Here is a 21,124-nt window from a genome sequence, read left to right on the forward strand (position 1 = left end):
ATGTTTAGGAATAATTAAAATGTTATTTCTCTTTTCTTTCTAAAATCTTCGGAGTAATTAAAATCATTATCAATCCATTATTACGTGACGATCTCTCTTCAAATTTTCCAATTTCGTTTCCACCTAATTCTTGGTTTCTTCTGTCGTTATTCCATCCATTGTCTTCATTCCATTAATTATTTCGTCTACTCTTTCATCTTTGCATTTGGCTAAATGATCAATATAACTAAGCCAATTATAAAATAATCTTATCTTAATAATGCTTTATTGATTTCCATTTCATGTATTAAAAAGTTTAATAGTTATAAGTACACATCTGCCAGAACCTTTAACAAATACCTTTAATACAATACGTAATTAAATGCTTTATAATAAGCGTAACATGAATGAATAATCAAAAAATCCATCGGGAACACTTAAAATTTTTCATCCCTAAAGTGTAGGCTATATCGCAGATAAAAGAAAGAAATAAAATGAAAATTAGTTATGTGAATTGCTAATAAAAATAGAAGCTTACTTACCTAACTAAAACGGTTCAATTAAAATTGCGAATCCTGGAAAATTTTCATATTCATCCGAAAGAAATTCAATTTTTAAATTATCAATTTGAGTAAAATTAAGAGCCTCAGGCTTGGTTGAACAATATTCATAATCATAATCTCCAGAGGTTATTATTAATTTATCAAAACACGATGGCTAAAAAAATAATATTAGCATATTTTGGTTAATGTTACCTATGGTTCCAAGATGGCGGCTCGTCTGTTGGCGGCTCGATTTTCCAGCAAGGAAACAGTGGGGACTCATGTTCTAACCTAACCTAACCTATTCTAATAAATTATAATAATTATTACCAAGAAAATTATTAAAATAGGTTAGGTTAGGTTAGAACGTGCGTCCCCACTGTTTCCTTGCTGGAATCAGAGACGAGCCGCCATCTTGGAACCATAAGTAACATTAACCCACATTTTATGTCAAAATGCCTAATAATTCGTAGAAATTCTGTAAATATTAACACTATGTTTGGATTTTAAAGTAGGTACGACCGCCCTGCGCAACAGCACATGAATACTAATGTATTCATAACAGTACCGTTAAACAGGACGGATATTTGTTCTCTTCTTGAGAAAACGCATAAGAAAACTGAATTTGATTATTCTAACGCACTGAAAGATGATATATGATAAAAACAAAGAATGAGTTTTAAAATTTTATTTATTTTTCTAATTTTTAAAAAATTTGTGTGTACAATGTAAGTCTGGAATAGTGAATACGACCAGCGAAGAGACCGGCCAATGACGGTATTTGAGGAGCGAAGCAACACAGGATGCTGTATGTCACGTCGAAGAGTTAATACGATTCAGTCTGTTGCAGATATTGTATCAAGACGTAAGCAAAGCCGTATTCAAATTAGAAATTATGCTTAAAACTTTGCACTAACCTGAAAGTTTTTTGACTGACTTGTGTGATTAGTGATATTTTAAAGACAAGTGAATTTATATAAATTATTCCGATATTGGGTGATAGAATGTGCTTAAACATAGAGTATAACGTGATAAATGCATCCGTATTTGTTTTTGTTTCATGTTACGAAGATGGTTGATCTCTTCTGTGTTTTTAGTATAGTTAGACCACATTAATTCGAGAGAGACAGACCGCAAAGGAAATTGAAAATTATTGAAAGTGTGGAAGTTAGAAATATATTCCTATATTCAATTTATTCCATCAATTATTCCAATATTATATATTATATCCTATATCCAATATTATTGCTACACTATATGTAAATGAAAAACGCATATACGTACACATAAACCAACTATCTTCAGATTCGGGGAGTGAAAGTCCAGATTTACAATAAGATAATGTATCATCTGAAGAGTGAAACGAAAATGAATATGTGGGATGAGGAGAAAACTATTTTTTAAACTACTAGAAGGGATGATGGAATTAGACCTAAATGTGAGAGCTGCAGCCTTTGGTTTCATTATTGCTCTAAATACGAGTATTATTGCGATTCACGTGAAAAATTGAAAAAGCAACATTGTACCAATCAATTTTCTCTGTTATTTTATTCTTTATAAGTTACACTTTTGTTATTTTTAAAGGGCGATCTCACCAGTGATGGGTGGACGCTCTAATTAGGACATAAGAGTGAGACATGCCGTTTTAATGTTTTTTTAAATAAAAATATACGCTTTTGATTTGTTGTAAATTATAACATATCTAAACTTTTTGGGCAATGCTTTAACCTGCTATGAATTTTTTTCAAAGCGGTCGAACTACCTAGGATTTATGTATTATTTATCTTGTTTTAATAATATGTTACTTCTTTATGCGTTTTTAGGTAGCATATATGCATTGCTGAGCTTATACATTAAATGTATATTGATAGCCTGATTTTTTAAATTTAAAATCATATTCTTACACTTTATTAATTATAATAGTACTAATAAGTCTAATAAATAATAATACTTGAAAAATTATGATTTATAAAAATACCTCTTTTCCTTCTAACTGCAATTGAAGAAACTTAATCATGACATTTTGATTGATAACTTCCCATATACAAGTAGAGTAACTTGGATAATTATCCGGGAATAAAGGACTAGTAATTATTATTTTCTCTGTTATATTCAAAATTCCTCCGCAAGCATTAGAATAAGCTACATTATAAAAATTTTATATTTAAATTCAAAATTTTGTAGTATTTTATATTATATATATTAATTAAACATCTCTTACATTTACAAATTTTATCATTCGTAAATGCATATCGTCCCTCTCTGCATTCACATCGATAGCTTCCAATTGTATTAACACATATATCACTGCATCCGTTTCTTTCAGAATATTCGCATTCGTCTATTTCTTAAATATGATTTCATTTTTAATATTTAACAAATTACTTCAAAATGGACACAGCAAAATTAGGCTATATATTTTTTTTAAATTTAAATTAAAGAATTAATTAAATTACAATAAAACTTCTAAGCAATGAATTTATGTTTAGACTAACTTGTCATACAACGAATATTTTAGAATTTTGGACCTTCTAGAGAATTCTTATGTAAAATAAATTATCGAATTCAATTTCCATTACAACAATTTTCAATTACGGATAGGCCTATATATAAACCAACAGTGACTAAAGAGCGGCTTTGTGAGCCTCATTTAACTATTGAACATACGCTCGTTCAGAGGCATTCAAATGCTGAGGGGAAAGTCTAGAAACCTTTCCTATATCTTTCCAAAAATATTATGTTAGAAGGGATAAACCACATACATTAACATCTATGCGAGAAATAAGCCTAACCTAATTAACAACAGCCAAGACATAACAGTTAACATCACAGTGCTATTTTATTACATAATCCGCCCTTATCGATACTGCTCCTCAATGGATTTTCGAAGCATTTCTAATAGACTACCCTGCAATATATATATATATATATATATATATATACATATATATTTATTTATTTATTTTAATATAATCTTTTTAAATTTGTGGAAATAAAATTAATATATTATTTTACTCTAATTGACAGAAATTTATAATTTTATCAGCTATAAGTAGTGTGTCGTTCTTATCAGTTTACAAGCTATACTTTATGTTTACAAATAATATAATTGACACTTCTTGCTGTTTACAAGCGATAGAGTAATAAAAGTCGTAGACGATAAAAACTGATGTAAAATAACACTATAAACGATATTTTTTCAGTTTGAAAGTAATACAACGAAAGTTCTATAATTACCATTAACCTATACTTGCCTTCAAACTGAAAATTTTTAGAATTATAATTCTATAATTCTAAACTGATATTTATCAGTTCATAATTATAAATGCTTAAAATAATTTTGCAATTAAATTACAAATTTCATTATTCTTTTACAATATTTTTTGGTAGTATATATCGCATTGCATCTTGTAATATAATACAATATAATGTTATGAGAAAAAAATACTATATTAAAACCATATTTCAATGCATTTGATAATGTGATGTGCAAGAGTTATCACTGCATTTTTTACGCCGTTATAATTGGAAATACTTTTGTAAATAAATGTTCTCTTTTAGATAAATCTAAAAAGACACACACACAAGCCTATACACATAAAAGCATAAATTAAGGAGAAGCATACACCCCATTCGCTCCCTGAATACATTGATGATATCTCTTCACATCATTTTCTTTCTGAGTTGGATTGTCCAATAATGTTATCTCAAGGCTCATTTGGAGAACTTGAAGTTTGGAATGCCTTATTTATATTAAATTCAGAAAGAAATGAAGAAATTGGATATCCATTAATCACAGATGACAAGATCATTGCAAATGGATTTGAAATTAAAATATATACTGATACAGCTGAAATAATAAGAATAACTAAATCTCTTCCATTTTACGGTATATCTGATTTAAAAGAACTCTTACAAATAATTCACAAACAAGGCTTGTCGATAAAATTAGAAAACTGCCGTCCTCAAAAAGTTATTCACTACCTTCAAGGAGAAGCTGTGAGAAATGCTCGCATTGCACCAGCAAAAATTCATTCTAAAGATATCAAAAAATTGCTACAAGAGTTAGAATGTTTGCCTTCTCAACAGAAATCTTGTTTACATAAAAAGACATTTAAAGACTTCGTTAACATAGAAGTTTGACATGGATTTCATAATGAATGTTCTAAGAAATTTTTAGTTTAACTTTGAATACTTTTACATACTGTATCTATTTATGGCATATAATTAAAAAATGATAAATAAATTTTACCTTTGACAAAATTTACTATAAAACCATCGGGTTGAATATAGTCACTCGCAGAAAAGTCACTTTTATATTTCATTAATATTGTATTATTAGTGGATATTATATCTTTTGGCATTTCGTTTCCAGAATATCTTCCTATTAAATTTTTTTCAGGACATGAACCGTCGACTATTTCTAAAAAGTTTGATTGACAATTTTCTTCTGTAATCTAAGGTTTTAAACATTTAATATAATAATATACATGATTATCCAAAACTCAGTTAACAATATAAATAATGTTAATATATAAATCGATTAATTGACTTTTGTGCTACTCTACATAATAATCTATTTATATTGAAGCTACTTACAACCGTATTTTGAAAAATACCTGAAAGCGTTGAAATTTTAAAGCTACTTTGTAACCTGAAGAAACTGTAATAATCCATTTACATTCTAGATGAAAATAATAATTTCCCAAATAATTTGGACTTTGTATTATTCCTTCATTGGCTTCGATAATTCTATCACATACAGCTATAAGAAAGAATATCTTAGAATGCTTTTAAAATGTATTAAAATCATTTAAAAATGTACTGTACTTATTTACTTTTATAAGTTAATGAAAAACCTTGATCTTCTGAATAACTAGATGTTCTTTTATACGTAATTAATAAATAATTTGAGACACTTTTATATAATATAAAATTAGAGTTGCGGTAAGTTTGCTTTCCACAAAATCTTCCTAAAATTAAAGAAATTTGATACTTATACAGATATCACAAGAATGGTTAAGACAAGAATGTAGAGAAGATTAAAATGGTTTGGACATGTAAACAGGATAACAGACTGAATTTTAGAAATGGATACCAGAAAAATGCAGAAGAGAAGATAGATAAACTATCAAAAACACAAAGAACTTAAAGGGAAGAGTTGGAAAAAGATATATATATATATCTTCTTTTTCATATATCTTGCAACGTTTATCTCAACTAAAATAAAGATTTTAGTTGAGAAAAACGAAAAAATCGCAGCGAAGTTTATACTAAAATATAGATATATCTAATATTGTAAAACGTTACCTATAAGTGGTGATTTAGACCAATATCCATTGCGAATTTCTAAATAATTTTCGGAACAGTTTTCACTTTCAGGTATATCATGATAATCTATGTAAAAATGAATAAATTCGCCTGGATATCTTTTAATGTACCATTGACAATATCTCTCTTTTGCCATCTTAAGTCTTTGATCTTTAGTTGATATTGTTCTTGATTCATCTCTAATATTAAACAAGCATTCTGAAAGGTATAAATGTATTTTGTAATTAGTATATTAAATATTAAATATAAGAGAATAATACATCTGGTTTTATTTTTCCGGAACTGCGTTGTATCATTTGTCGTTTCTTTTTTTTGTAACAGTGCTCCATAACAACAACGCAAATGCCTTTTATTTCCCATCTTTATTTCGTTCCCATATACGCGTTTCAGAAGTTTCATCTCCCTCCTCAGTACGGTACCTGTTTGTATACACATATTAAACTATTTAAAGAAAACATGTACATTTAGAAAAATAATAATAATCTAAATATTAATAAAAGCATGGAAATAAAATCATACTGAAAAGAGATTTTGTAATTGAAACAACCATATGCAACAGTACTATCTAAAAAGACGTGGTAAAAAAAAGGACCGAACTGGTAAAGAGTGGAAAGGAAATAAAAGAACAAGCTAGGAAGAAATTTTTAGCTAGTTTTAATGGCCTTTAATACGTTTAATTAAACATAAAAAGGGGGGTGAAAATAGGTAAGAAAACATAAATTTAGAAATAAAAATCCTCTTTGGAAATCTATTAGAAGTAAAAACCTTTTTGTAAACTAATAATATAAATCCTTTCAATAGCCGGAGTGAACACTCAACCTCACTGAATATTTTAAAAAGTGTAGCAGTGACGTTTCCTCAATCACTAAAACGGAAGTACGAGTGACTCTTGAAAATTCGAAACCTTTCAAAATAACACCACGAGCAATTATTTACTGTGACGTCGTCATAATGCCGGGCTGCAATTTTTATTCATATTTTTAATGTATTTAATTTAAAATATATTCTCTCTATCTCAAATTACTAATGGCTTGCCCCTGTACATCATACTTTTCCTTTAATTATAGAGTCATCTATCTAATACCTTTCAGGAGAAACTTTTTAAATTGAAATAACCATGACTTCCGGTTTATATATACTTAATCGGGGCCTCCTGCCTCTACGGTTTCCATATCTGATATCGTCTTTCATCTATCTGTCTCCATTCTCGAGATTAAGGAAAGACAGACAGACAACAGTGGAAAGTTGTAGGTCTACAGTTCTTCAAATTGCAGCCCAATATGTATAAAAACGGATACCATACCGAGGAGAAGAGATGAAATTCCCGAAACGCATATACGAAAAGAGGGTTAATGTTACCTAGCGAACATGACGGCCCTTCCGACTGTTCGTGCTCTCGATAGACTCCTCCCGGAGGGGAGCCGCCGGCAGGCCGCCGTGTGTGTAATGTCACTAGTTATTGATTCACGGTAGTTCTTGAACAAACTAAAAACAAAAAAAAAAAAAAAAAAAAAAAAAAAAAAAAAAAAAAAAAAAAAAAAAAAAGGAAACGTCTACTAAAAATATAGTTAATGTAACGGAAACGAAACTAACCTAACCGAAGCGCCGCCATGTTCACTACCATAGGTATCATTAACCGAAAAGAGAAATGAACATGGGAAATAAAAGGTATGAGTTATTATGGAACACTGTTCCACTCAAAAAGAAGCGAGAATAACACATTTTCTACAAACTTATAGCAAATATATTATTAGAATATATGAATATAAATAGAAAAAATAAAATACTTGGACAATTGTAAAGTTTATTAGTTTGTGCAATGTCTATTTTGCTAAGATGCTTTCTTTCTTCTTCTAAAGATACAGATTGGTTGAGAGATATCATTGTTTCTTCTTTTGAAGAAACTGCAAAATAGCGAGATGAATAATGCATAATACTGTTATAGTCATAAGGAAATCCTAGTGAATTAACCTCTTCTTTTGTTAATTTTTCATATTGTACGCGTTTACCTGAAAATAAAAGAAAACGTTTCATATAATATAATTTTTAATGATGATTTCCTATGAAATGATATCTGGCTTACTACTCTGAATGTTGCCATATAATATTTTAATATATTTATCACGATCTGGTCTGTTTTGCTCGTGATGAAAACCAATCACGTGCCCTAACTCGTGTAAAATCATTGAATAATTACAGACATAGTTTATGATCAAGTTCTGTCTTCTTTGAGTTTTCCCAAAAAGAGAGCAACAACTTCGAAATAATAAAATAAATAAATAAAATAAAGCTTCAATTTTCATATAAATTATTTAAATACTAACCCACACGAACCTCCTTTTTTCACAATAATTCTATATTCGTGTGAAGGCTCAGCTGGAATGAATTTGAGACACGTTTCAGCTTCCCATTCACGAAATGCTTTGTTTATTAATTTAAACTGAAAATCTTCGAAGCAAATAGTTAATTTATAGGTCTATATTTTAATAGTTTGTTTTCTTATAAGATTTAAATACTCACAAAGATATTCATAACCAATTTCAAAGGGAATAACACCTTCATCCCATAACTTTCTTTTAATAGCAGTAGCTGCTCTCTTTCTTTTAAAATATTCATTATAACTGAAATATAAATATGAAATTGTAAACATTTTTTGAGAAATAAATTATAAACATATCATAAGATATCTTACCCATTATTAAATTCTCGAATTATTTGTTTTTCTAAGAGAGAGGGGAGAAGAGAGAGGACATATTTAAATATTAATAATTAAACAAAAGTAGCGTCTTAATACTACATAATACAAAATTAAAAGATATTTTCACATTAAAAAAATATTGTTAATCTGTTATAAATGTATTGCTGTTAAGACTTACCTAAATCATATTCTTCGTAGTTTGAAATTTTTTCCGATGAATTATTAGTTAAACTAAATAGAATGACAATGATACAGATTAAAGCGCATAAAAATACAATTAAAGAAATTATTATAAAAATATGTATGAAATTGAATCTGATTTTCATAATTAATTTCAAACAAAATTAAATTCCACTTCAAAATTTTAAGTAATATAACTAAGAAGAATACTAATATAATGCATTTACTCTGTAATTATCAACACTCAATCAATGTTACAGGAAATAGTTAATCAAAATAGCCAATTAGCTTTTCCTTTTATTTCATTTCTTCACTAACGTAGATATGAATTTAATTTAATCAATTGAAAAGTAAAGTTTTAGAGATGTACAAAACAATTTTTTTTTCCATATTTATTTCATATACTCTATTGTATCGAAAAATTTGATATAATTCTCAAAGATATTTTATCTTAAAGCTCATAAAATATCTTTATTTAACTAAAAGATGTTTTATAAATCTAACAGAAAAAATATAATAATAAGTATTCATTAAGTGGTTCCAGTTTTTCTATTAGGACCGGATGGTCTAAGGTGCTAAGATTCTATCATTCTATCATCCATGAAAGCCAGGATGAAATCAGGAAATTTTTAGGGCCGTCTGTATTTACATTCCTTACGCCTGGGGTATTTTCATTGGTACATTTTTACAAACCACGCCTTCCATTAGTTACCTCATCAACTTCAATCAACATAAACACGACTTCAATAAGACCGTATTGAAGTCGTATTTATATAAATAAACATAATTTTGCTTATTTTAAATGTTTATAATTCTTTCATTTGCGTTTTTTTTTTCTATAGATAGTAAAATATTTTCTAATTTTAAAATTAATTACTGATATTTTCACTTATTTTTATTAATTAAACATTCTTTCATTTATCTTGACTGACTAGAAAGGCAACAGAACAACAATTTTAAGCATGAAATATTTAAAATTCGAGTAAATTTTATGCGAAATATAGTTTATTTTAGCAGTAAAGATGCGTTACATTTTTCACTACCGAATTATTTATTATTGTATTTGTTTATTAATTTACTTATTAAGTAAACAAATTACTAAATACGTATTTCTATGCCCACAAGTGGATTTATTAACGGTTGTAAAAAACGATTATGTATTTTCAAAGAAACTTCAATTTATTCAAAGACACACAACTTAGCATAATAGTTTTATGTTAGAAATAACATAAAATTATTATGCTAAGTTAATGTCTGTCTTACTCTACGAGGATGCTGAGTAGGGGAGTCAAACTCAAACTGCTTAAGTGCCAATTTTTTTGTCTCGAGTACGACAGCGGGCCAGATGTTTTTAGCTTTTGTAGCCAAAAATTTTCTAAAAAGTAGCCGACTCAAAAAATTCCTTTTTAATAACCCGAGATTTCACAATAAAATTTAAAAAAAAAAACAATATTTGTACTTTTCTAGCAATAACTTTAATCATAAAACAAACAATTTCGACCAATTTACAGGATTGAAGCAGGTCTGCAAACTGATCCGGAAATAAGGATCGCAAGAATCAAAATACAAGCATAAACTGTAATTTACTAATACAGTGGGGGATCGGTTAATGGACAAATCGGATAACGAACACTTTCGCGAAAGATTTTTATGTTCGGGCAACGAACACTTCACAGAACATACAGAAAAAGAAGCAACATAAAATAATGAATACTGATTGGTCTTCCCTTGTCTTCAGGCAACAATTCGAAACTTTTCGAAGCGTGGGAGACGTCGACATCGACGCTCAACCCGATATAGCTGTTACCTATCGGATAGTATTCCTCGAACTTTGAACTTCCAAGATCTTTTATTTTTCTGACAGAAACAATTCTTTTATAGTATTCGGGTGGGCACTCGTTAAGTTTTGCGTTCGGTTTTTATTTTCGAATAGTGAGAGTATAATAGCAAAGATAGAGAGTGGGCAGAAGATGTCTGATGTTGCTGGGCAGTATGGTATGTACAGTTCTACAGTAGGCCGCAGTTCAATCTTATCTAAGAAAGGTACAGTATAATCAAGAAGGCTCAAGCAGCTTAAGTAGTAACAAAAATCACATCTGAGAAATAAAGAACATTGAAGAGCTCATAATGGAACCTAAAACTGATCTGACAACGGAAGAACGCCGAGAACTCTTGAATGAAGAACACCAAGAAACTCTGCCTGACATGTTTTTTTTGAAAAAAGAGGATTAATGCATATATATCTGCTATTAAAGAATTTTTGAAGAAGTGGGAGTCTGAAGTCAGAACAACGGTCTTAGAATGGCATCCAAACCAGGTTGAAGTTAATAGGCTTGGAGATCTCTACAATTTACAATGCTATTAATTACTTCTGAAAAATCCTGAAGAAGAGAGAAAAACAATCGACACTAGACAGATTTTTTAACCCCTACAAACGGAAAAAACATGACTAATAAAAATGCAAGACTGTGTATATATGTAGGCTATTTTTATTATTACATATAAATAAACGTAGTAAAAAAGTATATATTTTTATTTTTCGAGTCTCCAGAACGAATTAATCAAATTCTCATAAAAACCTATGGTAAATTGATGATCGGTTAACGAACAATTCGGATAGCGAACAAAGTCTTGGAACGGGTTATGTTCATTAACCGATCACCCACACTATGTCGAAAACACGCATTTTATATGCAAAATCGTGAGAATTATGCAATAAATGATCTTGACGAGACGGACTTTAATTTGAAATTCAAAAGATGAAATAGAAAAAACATAATGTAAACAAGAAATTAAACACAAAAATAAATAAATAAAAACAAAAACAATAATAGTAATAATTGAGTTCAACAATTTTGTTTATTAAGTATTATTTGTTTAAGTACAAAATATCACATTTTCTTTGGTATCAAGATAATAAAAAAAATAAACAAATAGCATTATTGAATTGATGTCACGGGCCGCAACTAATTGTTTCGCGGGCCAGTCATGACCTGCGGGCCGTATCTTTGACATGTCTGGTTTAGAGTATCACGCATGCACTAAATAACTACAAACGACTTGAAAGTTGGATGTCTGAATGTTTTTTCTAAATCTAAAACAAAACAGTTCCATAACTAAAATATACATTTATTTACTTGAGTATTTACTACAATAATGAAACTGCAAAACAAAATAATTGCTCGTGTTTAAGAGGGGTTGGGGACCCCGTAGTATTTTTCTGAAGTTTCAAATAATATTCATGACAAATTTGGTGCGGATATGTTGAACAATATAGAAGCCTTTAGCTAATATACATACAAAATACATATTTTGACATATATATATATCTGTCCGTCAAGCACCTATATATATATATATAGGTGCTTGACGGACAGATGCTGATTCTATGTGTCGCCATCTAGCGAACAGAGAGTCAAAGAGACAGAAATCCATTCCAGTTTAATTTATATAATGTAGATTTAGTTATAATAAGTACGTTTAAACGTTCTCCTGAATCGAAAGATTCGAAATATGAAGTTTGGTTTAAATATGTTCAGGCTTTTTTCCGTCATGCGGCAACAAATATCCAAACAGACTGTAATATCTATTATGTCTTTATAGACTTTCTTGCGTACTAGAATAAATGAATCACACAATTTCTAGGTAAAACTCCTTTAATGTGACATAATCCTGTTACAACAATATCGATATCGTCACAGTTTTATTTATACAGATTTTGAGTACAAAACTAAATTTTAATATAAGTTTATAACCTTATAACTATTTAAATTGGGTTTATATTATATATATATATGCGACTATAAATTATACTTAGATCTATTTATTACACTTATATGTAATTATCTAGGGTTACTGTACGTAACAAGTACCTACAATAACTCTAGATTACTATTTAAATGTCACCATAATCAACTGTGCCAGGGTCAGTAGGCTACGATTAAATATTGATGTCAACAAGTTTATATTTATTATGATGGTGATAATTTCTGTTAAATGATTCTTGTCGACAACAATGTATGAAAAACATCCCACTCTAAAAATTCTTGACGATAATGGCATCCGGGATACTTAAATTTACTTGTATATTCCACTACAAAAATGACTCATGTCCATGTCACGTACAGAACAGTACCATTATCTCAAAATGTACTGTACTCTTCGATGTAGATTGCCGTCGTTATACACGTCTCTGTAAAAGTCCTTTATTTTAAGATATTTGACATGCTCCATTTTCTCTTAATATACTCGAAAAGTTAGTATGATGTGACTATTTGTAAAACTTTTAACGCAAATAACTCGCTTCGCCACTCTCTTCCGGTTATGCTTGTCCCAGAGAACGAAAATACAATAATTTAAAATTGGTTCCTTTTTTTCTCGAAACTATTTGCGTTCGAGGATATTTAATTATTATGTACAGGATTAAGCGCATACAAGCTAAAAGAGTCAAATATGAAAAACAAAGAAACTATTCTATTCATACCATTCAATATCGCAGGAAACCAGATTATTTTTTATTCCTGATAAGGTTTAAAGGCTATAATTAAACTATATTTATTAATAATTTATACAACAACAGGACCATGTGAACACGGCCTTATTATTATAGATGGTTGTGATATCTAGATCCTAAGTTCGACAATGGTTTCTAATGTATCATATACGCATTTTATTGTAAACGTTCCGATGAATTTAATTGATTTTCGCCGTTCCCAACGTTTTTGTTTATTCTGATACCCATTATAGACTTATATAAATATAATTGGTATAGCATTTGAATTTAATTAATCAATGTTGTCTATTAGTAAAGAGCTGACGTTGAAATGTACCGAAAAAATTCGTGTGCTATTTTTAGGTTTAAAACGTTTAATTTTACTAGCCATTCCTTCATTAAGACAGGTTTGTTGTGAGGAAAATTATAGAATGATATTCCTTTATTTATACTGTATTAATAATTCCAATTAATTAAAATTTATTATATCCATCATGTTAAAACAGTATATTATTAGAAGGCATACGTGATATATAATAATAATATAATTACAGTAAAACTTGTCTAAAACAGACTTTCTACAAAACGAAAACCTGCGTAAACGGAAAATAAATCTCGATTTTTCTATATTTTTAGGCTGAAGTGTCAAAACATAATGATAAAATTTCTATTATAAATTGGAATTCTGTCTAACGCAGAAACGGAACCAATTATAGCAGAAAAATGAATTATGTACGATTATACACAATATAGATGAAAATTATAATTGATTTAAATACAATTAGAAGCATGCACTAAATATGACTGAACATTATTAATGCTATTAGCCAAATCAATACCCGGTAGATGTAAAAATCATTAAATCTCAAAGCTGTTACTAGAATGTTTATCATCTCTTAAAATTCTTCGTTAAGACAATCAGAATAAAATATTTTTAAAAAATTCTCAGGAAAATCCATTTACATTATGATTTATGAGAAATATATTGATCATGTTTCATAATTTAATCTCTTATAGCCATATTATCAAGTATCTAACCAAATTTAGGTAAGGAAAATTTTAGATTTTGACTCAAAATTTTTGTGTATAAAAATTTAATGGTGTCGACAAATGCCAGACTTTATTAATTTTAAATAATATATTTATAGATTAAATAGAAATTTGAAATATAAATAAGTATTAGCTATTCGTTTCGTGTGTAGATTATATTTGTAAATAATAGATTTAATGTTGGTTTGATTTAGTTCAAACAACAGATATATGTGGTATTGACTCTATTAATTTGTGATAGTTTCATATCAAGGGAATAGGGAGATAAAGAAGTCATGTGTCATATCTGGAGTGAAGTTAGATTTAATAAAAATTGTACTCGTTACTGGCTAAATGCCAGTAACGAGTAATTTGTTTAGAAATGCACTCCTACTCCAAAAACTTTTGACGGCCGGATGCTCGAGCGGTAAGGTGGCAACTTATTGCTCTGGGACCCAGGAGCGAATACAGACGAGTCGAAAAAAACCCAGCAATTTTTCGAGGGATGATCCCATCCCTTATCGTTCGGTCGCACCATTGTGGGCTTGGCCGAACCCATAATAGATTTGCTTAAAAAAATTATCTTAGTACGTACAGAGCGGAAAGAATTAAAAAGCAACCAAAAACAGTCTTGCCTTTAAAATAATTAAACATATAAGAATTATTTTGTAATAAAATTTCATAACAGATGGCTTCACACAATTTTTAACTATTCGTTTTCAAATATAAAAAAAAAAATTATCACAATTCAACAAAATTTCTTCTTTTAAGCTTTTATATCGTAGTTAATCTGAAAATTATCAGACTTCCTGATCTCCCGTTTGAGTGCAGGAAAAGTTGTACAAAAGCCCTTATCAGCTTTTGTACAACTTTTCCTGCACTCAAACGGGAATAATGCTATAGTATTTAAATAATGCTATAGTATTATCGGCGTCGATCTCTATATAGTCTATATATTGGAAGATCGGTTCAATGACGAAGAATAAGAAAAATTTCTCATTGTCGGGTTTTGATTGAATACAAAAAAAAATGAATAATAACATGTACCAGTACCCGTTGTATATAGTGTACGCGTTTCTACTTCCAATTTTTGTAGTATGGTATAAAATAAAAGTAAGTTATGTATAAACATGCATCTCGACAGGAAAACAATTTACCGATATTTTTGCATCAATATTTTTATATTGGGGAAATATCTCCTCTGTCCCTTGAGGACCCGTGAATAGGACAGACATCGGATCAAGTTTAACGCAATAACTTTATTTTAAAATGTTCATATGAATTATACTTTATTGTAGTGAAGGATTGTCATTTTTACATAATTCTCGAAAATATTACATCTCAAAATTTGTAATTCCACTTCAATTTGTCGCAAATTAAGCTTTATTTTGAGCTAAATCAATTACAAGAATAGTTGTACCGATAACACGACTCAATTGCTAACGGAAAAGTATGATGTACAGGGGCAAGACATTACAGTACTAAATTGAGGTGGAGAGTAATATATTTTAAATAAAATAAATTAAAAATATGAGTAAATATTGCAGCTTGGCATTGTAACGATGTCAATAAATAATTATTTAATTATTACAAATTAGTATGAAGTGTGTTGCTGCTTGTTTTATTTTATTTTTATTTATTTGAGGAAGGCGTAAAGAAAGGCGTTTATTTACTACTTGTCATTACAGTAATAAAAATTTTCAATTATTTTATGAAAGCATTCAATAAATATATAATATAAAACTATAGACATATTTTTAATTAAGTGTATGGATTGAATGATCGTCCCGCATAATTTGTAGAAATGGTAATAAAACAATTTTACAGTATTAGTTAAGTTTAGATTTAAAATTTTTATATTGAATTTGTATTTTGTACTTTAAACTTTTTCATCGTTAATAACTTTTAATATAGAAGTTATTTATATTTGTTTTCACAAATATGTCCTTACGTAGGGTCTGAGAGAAGAGATATGACCACGGTAGTCTTAAATAAACATTTTAAAATCACTTTTACGTCATTTTTTGTACACCAAATATATATATATATATATATATATATATATATATATATATATATATTAATTAAATTTTAGGGATCACTCTGAATCCAGGAGCAGGTCCTGGATTCAGAGTGATCCCTCATCCATATAAGCCTTTGTGTTTCATATTCTTGGTTCTTATATAACACTGAAAATTTCACCTAGGTCGCACGAAACGTTATCATTGAATTTAGAACAAAGCTGTACAGATATATGTTTTTTCTTGCATTTAATTACTTAATTTGCTTGTTTAAATTACGCTTCTTAAAATATTAAAAAACAATAATAATAACTTAAGCATTTTTGATTTAATAAATAAAAGAATAAATAAAAAAATGATAAAAAATATACATATTTATTCTTTAATTATGAAACATTTAATATATTAATGTATACTGATCAATGCATTTGCCACATAAAATTAGCTCCCATGACATTAATAAAACTAATACGAATAACTTGTACGCGAAGTACTTTAAATATAAAAAAATATATAATAAATATATTGATATAAAATTACCACTTTTCAACAACAATATTAATTTAATAATAAATTATTTTAAAATAAATAAGTAAAATTGTAATATTATATTATATTATTTCTTCGGTTCTTCATAAATGTGAAAAAGCGTCAAGAAAGTGGATTGCCTTTCTTTAGCAGTTATTTATTTCTGATTTTCAAAAAACGTATAAATTTTCTCTCTGTTTGTTTTCGCAATGACAGTTTCCGATCGGATAACACATGCTAGCTGCGGGTTATTGGAGACAAATTTTAATATCTGATTGGATTCTATCGTTAACTTTCTTTTTTTTTTTTTAGTGCAAAACGATTCCATATAAACAACCAATAATGTCTTATTTAATTATAAAAACTATTTAGTTACTTACGAATGTGTGAATCTGTATATTAAGATGAAAACATGTATAGGATCACCCATAATCGTAATGAAAGCTGCGTCCAAAAATAACCCAAATGAAAATAAAAATCAAAAAAAGGAAACTGAACCAGCATATCCTACAAATGTGGTGGCGACAAAAGATTAGAAAATTACCACAACCATAAAGAAGACAGGAGGACTATTCACAAGGTTTTTATTGGACTTGTTTAGTATTGTTGTGTTATTGTTGTTTAGTATTGTCCTAATGATAATTTAGAACCCTATTAATAAAGTGTATGTAATAATTTGAAATAATTGTACTATTAACGTATATGGTAATGTTGGCGATTGTCACCATAGACTGTTTTTGGATAAGTTAATTAAATAGGCTGGTGTGTAATAAGCCTGTTCATTAGTCATACGAGTAAGTAACTAAGTAGTTTTTGTAACCAATAATGTTGTTTATACTATCTTTAAAAGTTTTTTGGATCCGCCATTGAACAATAAATGCGATTTCTATCATACCGGTACTAATTCATCTTTACATTTCTGTGCATATATATTTCTATACTTGGACTTTTGTTTATTAATAGGACTCTTTGTTAATCAGAAACTTCACCAGTATAATAAGTCCTATTAATAAACAAAGTCCAAGTAGACAACATATACACTATTTCATCTTTATTCCAGTTAATGTTTATACTGTAGTTTAACTTATATAAACTATATTATATATAACCAAACAATTAAATAAAAAAATAATGATACTTGAAATACTTTACTAACATTTGTTTTTATTTCTTTTTAGATAATTTGCATTGGAAGTATGCCAGATATAGAAGTATGTAAATGTTTAAAATCTTCTTCCAATGAAATCATTTTCAAATGTTGGTATTGTCTAACAAAGAGTATTCATAGCAGATTAAGATGGGCAGGTTTAAGTTTTAAAAAACTCGATAAAAAAATCCATTATTATGATTTAACTGTATTTTTTCTTTTATTTTCTTTTACAATATTTCATTTAATCCTTATTATAATGAATATCTTCAATTGTGAGAACTCTCTTAGAATCGCTTTACATGAAGTTTTCGGTAAGAATTATAATGATGTAATATTTTTACTTTTCGACATAGCACTTCTTTCTACAATTTACTCCTATTTGTTTAATTTTACCTCTTTACCTTCAAAATCTGAACGGCAAATTAGTACATTGTGGTCGAGAACGTTTGATCATGCAACACTTTCACATTCACTCGAAACGTATAGAATATTATTAAAAATAGAAAGAATATTTTCTAAAATGATCATTCCCGTTTTCCTATTTACATGTGTTACCGTTGTATTAATGTCTATATATAATGTTAACAAAGTCTTTTTGAAATACATATCAAAGCTTTCGATTCTATGTATTTATGTCCACTTTTTCCTCTGCTCTAATGCAATTTGCTTCTTGGTAATGGCAGAATTAAATTATGGAATTTTAATTTGTATTATTTTAAAAAGAAAATTTGATGAAGTTAGTCTTCATTTTCAATATATTTTAAATAATTTAACTGAAATTTATAATGTGAAAGCTATTCAATTTCGTCACCATCTTGTTACTTTGCTTGTACAAGCAACTGATATCATGTTTCAATGGATTTTATTTCTTTTATATACTTTAGTTGTTCCTTTGATGTTTATTGGTTTAAAAAGTTTCTTTCACGATAAAGAAATGTTTATCAAAATAATTATTTATTTCTTCTCTATAATTTCACTTTTTGGAATTTGTGGGTTTACAGTTTTAGCAGGTTATGTAAACGTTGCTGTAAGTATTTTTAAATATATTTTTTGTATATTTTTTCTAAAATAAATAATTATCGCAAATTTATAAAGGCTCACCGCATTCGTGAAGTTGTTATCGAATTGTGCGATGAAGAAATACCCACTGATATACGTCTACAGGTAATTGTGTACAGTACTACAGTATAATTATTATGTACTAAAATACAAATAAATTATTTTTAAATCTGTGTTTAGAGAGATTATGATATTCTCAGTGATCGAAACTTGATTGAGATTTTTATTTTATAATTACTTGATCTGGGAGAAATCCTATTTTTATTCTTTTAGATATTCAAAAATTGATTTCTTTTTATAGTTTTAATATTCGAATATTTTATTTTATAGCTAAACATATTTTTAGGAAGATTAAAAGGTTCACCTATTGGATTAACATGCTTAGGAATTTTTGTTGTTACACCAAATACATTATCTAGTGTGAGTATTTTTCGAAAAATTCTGCTATAATCTGACAATTATTTAAAATTTTTTTATTTTATTTTAGATATTTAGTTTACTTCTGACATATCTTCTTATGTACTATCAATATGAAGAAACAAATAAATGACACTTGTATATAGTTTATTAAAAGTAAGTATTTACTATTTAAAGTTACATTCGAGTTAGTAGCCTGTTAAATAATAAGATTTAAAATATTATTTAAAGAAAATTCTCTGAATAAACCAATAAAAAAGAATATATTTACAATGTTTACAGCGAATTGTTGCTTTAATAAATTTTGTCCATCCGTCTGTCTTTCTTTAATCTCAAGAATTGAGTTAGATAGATGTAATCCAAGACCAGGTATGTAAATCGTAGGCGCAAGAGGCCCTGATTAACTATATAAGAACCTCCAACGAAAACCGGAAGTCATGTTATTTCAATTTAAAACTTCTCCTGACAGCAGTTAATAAATAACTGGCAGGACTCTATTGGTAAAGTAAAAGTATGATGTACAGGGGCAAGACACTACTAAAAATTTGAGGTGGCAAGCATATATTTTAAATGAAATAAATTAAAAATATGATTAAAAATTGCAGCTCGGCATTGTAACGATGTTAATAAATAATTGTTTAATTATTAGAAATTAGTATGAAGTGTGTCGCTGCTTGTTTTATTTTATTTTTATTTATTTGAGGAAGGTGTAAAGAAAGGCGTTTATTTACTACTTGTCATTACAGTAATAAAAATTTTCAATTATTTTATGAAAGCATTCAATAAATATATAATATAAAACTATAGACATAGTTTTAATTAAGTGTATGAATTGAATGATCGTCCCGCATAATTTGTAGAAATGGTAATAAAACAATTTTACAGTATTAGTTAAGTTTAGATTAAAAATTTTTATATTGAATTTGTATTTTGTACTTTAAACTTTTTCATGGTTAATAACTTCTATTCTATATAAAAATATATTTGTTTTCACAAATACGTCCTTACTTAGGGTCTGAGAGAAGAGAGATATGACCACGGTAGTCTTAAATGAACATTTTAAAATCACTTTTTACGTCATTTTTTGTACAACAAATATATATATACACATACAGTATATATATTAATTAAATTTTAGGGATCACTTTAACTACAACATATTTTAACAATTTTAACTACATATTTTATACAGAGTATTAAGATTTTACTACAATGACGGCTATCGTAAACAAATACATTTTTAGTAATAAATATATATTAATTAATAATCGACATTATTTAATTAAAGAATTGAATAATTCATTTTATTCTAATATTCTTAGATATACTTGCAATACGGATACTAAAACTTCCACTCTAGACGACCAATTATTTGACGTGGCTCTGATAACTCCAGAAATTGGAATTGTGAATTTCAAAATCTTCCGAATGAAAGAATTAAACATTAATGTAAGTGTTTAAATATGATTTACTGTTTTCTCACTTTAAATCATTTATTTCAAAAACTTATTTTATATCGTCTATTATTAAAGGATGACAGAGCGAGCGTAAAAGATATCTAGGAAATAGCTACTACTTTGTCCAGTGCACCTAGAATAACGCAAGAAGGAACGCATGCACCTGAACATTATTAAAAAATACTCCTGTTGAAGAAACAAAACATGTTTTACTATTTTTAATTCATCAATGTTAAATTTA

The 21,124-nt window shown here is 28.1% G+C and overlaps 2 protein-coding genes across 3 annotated transcripts; one reads left to right on the forward strand and one right to left on the reverse strand.

Moving 5' to 3' along the window:
- Positions 1 to 236: 236 nt before the first annotated feature.
- LOC136983301 (tolloid-like protein 1) lies at positions 237 to 8,912 on the reverse strand. The gene is made up of 14 exons (XM_067279998.1): positions 8,729 to 8,912; positions 8,545 to 8,575; positions 8,373 to 8,473; positions 8,177 to 8,300; positions 7,936 to 8,108; positions 7,640 to 7,861; positions 5,832 to 6,050; positions 5,360 to 5,494; positions 5,141 to 5,286; positions 4,774 to 4,978; positions 2,743 to 2,868; positions 2,500 to 2,663; positions 522 to 696; positions 237 to 432 (listed from the first exon to the last, which is right to left on the reverse strand). The coding sequence occupies exons 1-13, from the start codon at positions 8,874 to 8,876 to the stop codon at positions 526 to 528; spliced, it is 1,965 nt and encodes a 654-aa protein (XP_067136099.1). The 5' UTR covers positions 8,877 to 8,912; the 3' UTR covers positions 237 to 432; positions 522 to 525.
- Positions 8,913 to 14,223: 5,311 nt separating this feature from the next.
- Positions 14,224 to 20,854, forward strand: LOC136983302 (uncharacterized). 2 transcript variants are annotated; one of them, XM_067280000.1, is made up of 6 exons: positions 14,224 to 14,269; positions 17,979 to 18,977; positions 19,046 to 19,114; positions 19,340 to 19,429; positions 19,497 to 19,582; positions 20,749 to 20,854. In XM_067280000.1, exons 2-5 carry the CDS (start codon positions 17,997 to 17,999, stop codon positions 19,557 to 19,559), a joined length of 1,203 nt encoding a protein of 400 aa, XP_067136101.1. In that variant the 5' UTR covers positions 14,224 to 14,269; positions 17,979 to 17,996; the 3' UTR covers positions 19,560 to 19,582; positions 20,749 to 20,854. The 2 variants fall into 2 exon arrangements, with proteins under 2 accessions (XP_067136101.1, XP_067136100.1); XM_067279999.1 differs by lacking the exon at positions 14,224 to 14,269 and having other exon boundaries at positions 17,958 to 18,977.
- Positions 20,855 to 21,124: the final 270 nt, after the last annotated feature.

This window comes from Centruroides vittatus, unplaced genomic scaffold (assembly GCF_030686945.1).
Source record: "Centruroides vittatus isolate TY-2023 unplaced genomic scaffold, ASM3068694v2 contig_880, whole genome shotgun sequence".
In the NCBI taxonomy this organism is placed as follows: domain Eukaryota; kingdom Metazoa; phylum Arthropoda; class Arachnida; order Scorpiones; family Buthidae; genus Centruroides; species Centruroides vittatus.

Bases quoted from the DNA above. Each gene is read 5' to 3' on its own strand.
- LOC136983302 (XM_067280000.1), top strand. From the start codon at position 17,997: ATGCCAGATATAGAAGTATGTAAATGTTTAAAATCTTCTTCCAATGAA. The intron at 19,115-19,339 runs GTAATTGTGTAC...TTTATTTTATAG, and splicing joins CCACTGATATACGTCTACAG to CTAAACATATTTTTAGGAAG. The intron at 19,430-19,496 runs GTGAGTATTTTT...ATTTTATTTTAG, and splicing joins CACCAAATACATTATCTAGT to ATATTTAGTTTACTTCTGAC.
- LOC136983301 (XM_067279998.1), bottom strand. From the start codon at position 8,876: ATGAAAATCAGATTCAATTTCATACATATTTTTATAATAATTTCTTTA. The intron at 8,301-8,372 runs GTGAGTATTTAA...TTTGCTTCGAAG, and splicing joins AATTGGTTATGAATATCTTT to ATTTTCAGTTTAAATTAATA. The intron at 6,051-7,639 runs GTATTTTATTTT...TATACCTTTCAG, and splicing joins TAAACTTTACAATTGTCCAA to AATGCTTGTTTAATATTAGA.